This window comes from Palaemon carinicauda, chromosome 7 (genome assembly GCF_036898095.1).
Source record: "Palaemon carinicauda isolate YSFRI2023 chromosome 7, ASM3689809v2, whole genome shotgun sequence".
Taxonomy (NCBI): Eukaryota; Metazoa; Arthropoda; class Malacostraca; order Decapoda; family Palaemonidae; genus Palaemon; species Palaemon carinicauda.
The window spans coordinates 105,495,837-105,500,614 of NC_090731.1; the positions used below are offsets into that span (position 1 = coordinate 105,495,837).

General features: G+C 35.7%; 1 protein-coding gene across 1 annotated transcript in view; it reads left to right on the forward strand.

The window, feature by feature from the left end:
* Positions 1-3,197, forward strand: part of LOC137644467 (uncharacterized) — a 4,623-nt gene extending 1,426 nt beyond the window's left edge. The window contains exons 2-3 of the mRNA XM_068377443.1: positions 1-387; positions 925-3,197. The exon at positions 1-387 is cut by the window's left edge and continues 372 nt beyond it. Of these exons, the coding sequence (XP_068233544.1) occupies positions 1-387; positions 925-3,197 (2,660 nt within the window). The remainder of the gene's footprint in view (positions 388-924) is intronic.
* Positions 3,198-4,778: the final 1,581 nt, after the last annotated feature.

Consider the following 4,778-nt stretch of genomic DNA (forward strand, 5'->3'; position numbering starts at 1 on the left):
TTCCATGGACTAAGGATCCCAAACTGTTGCAAAATAATGTATCTGTAGCTGTTGCTAGACTGAAAGGCACAGAGAAAAGATTGATGAAACTGGGTTCAGGCTATGCTCAAGCTTATAATGACCAGATACTTGACATGACAAAGCGCAATGTAATTCGGAAGTTATCCGATGAAGAGGTTAAAAACTATGTTGGTCCTATCACATACATTCAACATCATGAAGTGTTAAAACCAGGATCTGTATCAACCCCATTGAGAATTGTTTTTGATTCATCGGCAAAGTATATGGGCCAGTCTCTAAATAGTTTTTGGGCAAAGGGCCCTAATATTTTGAACTCAATGTTTGGTATATTACTAAGATTTCGTGAAAAGGCTATAGGCATAGCCGGTGACATAAGCAAAATGTATAATTGTATTAAGCTTCCAGAATTAGAACAACATGTACATAGATTTGTTTGGAGAAATTTGCAAAGTAATCGCAAACCTGATCACTATGTAATGACATGCATGGGTTTCGGGGATAGGCCCTCAGGAATTATTGCAATGTTAGCTCTCAGACATACTGCAGAATTGTCGGTAAAAGACTTCCCAGAAGCATCACGTGTGATAATGACTAATTCCTATGTAGATGACATAATCCATTCTGTTGAGAGTAAAGCTGAGGCATTTAGCCTAATTAGAGATATTGAAAATGTACTCTCTAAAGGCAGTTTTAAAATTAAACGATGGACCATTACTGGAGATAATGAGCATTCTGACTTTGAAGTGTCCCAGAATAGTAATGAAAGAATACTCGGCCTTAACTGGCAATGCAATAAGGATGTGTTTTATTTTAAAACTAAGTTAAATTTCTCTCCAAAATATAAGGGTGTAAGAACAGAACCAGACTTAAACAAGTAGAATTTCGTTGAAAATATACCTTCAGTTTTAACAAAAAGGGTTGTCGTCAGTCAGATGTGTTCTGTTTACGACCCACTGGGGTTTTTGCTTCCATTCACACTAAAAGCAAAGATTTTGCTACGAGATACTGTGAAATGTGACTTTAAATTAGGATGGGACGATCCCTTGCCTTCCTATTTAAAAGAACAATGGGTGTCATATTTTTGTGAGTTATTTGGCACTGAAACTCTGTATTTTGAAAGGAATGTTAAGCCAACCTCAGCCAAAGGATTGCCTTTACTTGTTATTTTCAGTGATAGTTCAACAAATGCTTATGGTGCTGTTGCATATGCTAGGTGGGAGTTAGAGTCTGGTGCATTTGAGAGCAGGCTCATTGTGGCAAAGAGTAGGATAGCCCCTAGTAGACAGTTATCTATTCCAAGGCTTGAATTGTGTGGAGCTGTTATAGCGTGCAGGATGCGTAAAGCCATTGAAGATGAAATGACATATAAATTTTGTTCGGTAATGCACATAACAGATTCCTCCATTGTTAGAGCACAAATCCAAAAGGAATCTTATGGCTTTGGAACTTTCGTAGCCACTAGAAAAGCAGAAGTTCAATCAAAAAGTGACCCAAATGAATGGTGGTGGATTGCTTCTGGATTAAATCCTGCTGATCTATTGACCAGACCCCAGGACCCTTTAAATGTTGCAGTTGTCTATTCATGGAAATATGGTCCAGAGTTCATGGCCCTTCCTTTAGAAGTGTGGCCTATCAGTCAATCGGTGAATTGTGAGTTACCTGATAGAATTCATGTTAATCTTGCACAATACTCTGTTCATGAAGAAACCATAATTGATGCGTCGAAATTCAACAACTATAATATGTTAATTGCAGTCACTGCTAGGATATTTAACATTGTTAAGGTGAAATCTTTTAAGGGTGTTCTAAAGAAACTTGAACCTAGATCACTTAAGGAAGCTGAGAGGTTTTGGATTATGCAAGCACAAAAAAGTCTTCCTGAGAACTGGAAAAAATGTTTTCAAAGATTAGGACCATTTCAAGCTGAAGATGGTACAATTATGGTAGGACAAAGAATGGAAAGATGGTTGAAACATAATTGGAACCAAGATAGCTTCATTCTATTACCTGGTAAGCATCCATTTACAGTCTTGTACATTAGTTATTTAAACAGGTTGGATCATGCTGGAGTTGATATTACACTATGTAAGCTTCAGTCTAAATTTTGGGTTCCTTCAGCACGTAAAATCCTAAGATCGATAAAGAGAGGTTGTATTCTTTGCAGGAAACTGGATGCCAAAGTTGAAGGTCAAAGAATGGGTCAGATTTCTGATGAAAGAATGAGTCCTTGTCCAGCATTCTATCACACTGCTGTGGATATTTTTGGACATTTTCAAATCAAAGATAATGTAAAGAAAAGGACAACTGGTAAAGCTTATGGTGTTATATTCAATTGTATTGTTACACGTGCCGTGTATATTGATGTTGTAGATGGATATGATACTTATAGTTTTTTAAAGTGTTTCAGAAGATTTACAGCGGTTCATGGCTATCCTGATACTGTACACTCTGACTTAGGCTCACAATTGGTATCAGCAAGTAACGAACTTAAGAGTGATAACAACTGGAATATACACGAGATCACTGAATTTGGAGCAAAGGAAGGCTTGAAATGGAAATTTAATCGGTCTGCAGATGCTGCATGGCAGAATGGGGGTGAGGCCTTAATTAAGTCTGTAAAAAGGTCTCTGTCAATGCTCATAGGAACTACCATCTTGACATTTAGTGATTTGAAGACAACATTTTTTGAAATAGCAAACTTAATGAATGAAAGGCCTATTGGAATAAAACCTGGTATGGATGTAGAATTAGGAACATATTTGTGTCCGAACGATTTACTTTTGGGTAGAGCAAGTAATAAAGTACCATCTGGTTCATGGTCTACATCAGGTGACACCAAGAAAAGGTTGAACTTTATACAAAATGTTGTCGACACCTTTTGGCGTAAGTGGCAGAGAGATTATTTCCCTACACTCATTGTAAGGCAAAAATGGCACACAGATAAAAGAAATGTACAACCTGGTGATATTGTTCTGATTAAAGACACAAATGTTGTGCGAGGAAAATGGAAAATGGGGCAGGTTGTAGATACAGAAACAGGCAGAGACAATAAGGTGAGAGATGTAAGCATTAGATACAAAATACAAAGACCAGGAAAATATAAGGGACAAAGTGACACAGTTATCAAGAGATCGGTTCACAAGTTGGTGGTATTGCTACCCGTTGAAGAACAATAAAGGAGGCGGGAGTGTATTATTAGTTAAACACTAGTAATTATTTTTAAGTATTTTAGTAATGTTCAAGTTTTGTGAAGTTTGCGCATGCTCACTGACGACAGTGTAAAATTGTGACGGTGGGCAGTGGTACTGTCGACTGTCGACGTGGCCAGTGACTGGCAGGTGGAGGTTGTGCACGTAACCAACGGTTCGTGCGTAGTTGCTGAGGAGTGCAGCTGTGCACTCATGCAAGCAAATGGTGTTGATATGTAGCTTGTGTTCTTTAAGGTATGCTATTGTTTGTGTAATGAGATTTGTAAATTATGGATATGTTTCGGTTGAATAGTCTTATCGGCATTTTGACATTGTTCCTCTACTATATTGTAGTAATGTTGTATTTTAGGATGTGTTAACGTAAGAGCTGATAGAAGAAATTAGCCGATATTTAATGCACGAGAAATCTGCTGGGTATCAGAGAGGAGGCATTGTTGTAAGTGACTTTTTGCAGTTAATTGTTACTTATCTTTTAACTTGTTGGTAACGGTGATTGTGTGATGACATTATTGTTATGATAATTATTAGTGAGAAATTATATATGTTTGTTCATATGGTGATAAGGATTAATGTTTCTGTTAAGGTGATACGTAAAAAAAAAAAAAAAAAAAAAAATGGGTATGTTATTCTGACTTTTATAATGTTACAGGTCGAAATTAAACGTTTTACGACAAGCTGAGTTTTTATCTGGTACCTGAGCATACAGTAAATATCTATATGTTTGTCCGTTTACTGTACCATATCAAATGTAAATGAACCTTTTCCTATAAATCTGTCCTCTGAAGAAGTATCATGAAACTAGTCAGGACTCGATGTTCTATTGTCTATTTTTTATTATAATTTCTCATATGTATATGTTTATGTATATGTACATGTATATGTTGGAAAATGCTCAATAACTACTTTTGCTCTAGTTTTTTATTTCAATGTACATCTCATGAGCCCATTTTTAATATGGCTAACATCAAAATTTAATCATTGGTGTTCTGCAATTTCATGTAATTTTAGATATAGATCACTTACATGAAAGATATCTGGAGAGTATTTGAGTTCACTTCTTAGGTATAATCTAACATGTGGTTAAGTCTTTAACGCAACAACTCCTAAAAAGCAATTTATCCCCGGTTAGAATAACTATATTAAGTATGTTTTGTTCTATTTTATCAATATATTTTGAATTAAAAACTACTATTGGGTCAATGATTTTTGAGCCAATAGCTTATTCAATGAACAACACACGTGCAGATGTGAACCATGCTTGTACAGAAGGATTCTGTATGGATACACCATGACACACATTCAATAGCTTTGTGCAGTAAATTACAAAATTATTATTTTTTTTTTGGGGGGGGGGGTGTAATTGGTTTGTCGCTATGGAGAATAGTCTTTTGAATTTGCACTAAAGTTTAGAAAAAATTATTATTATGCTGATTCATAAAAAGGGAGACTCAAAAGGCGTGAAAATTTACCGTTCAATATCTTTACTATTCGTAATATATAAAATATTTACAAAGATCATATCATGTCGAATGAGAAAAAAGCTCTAGA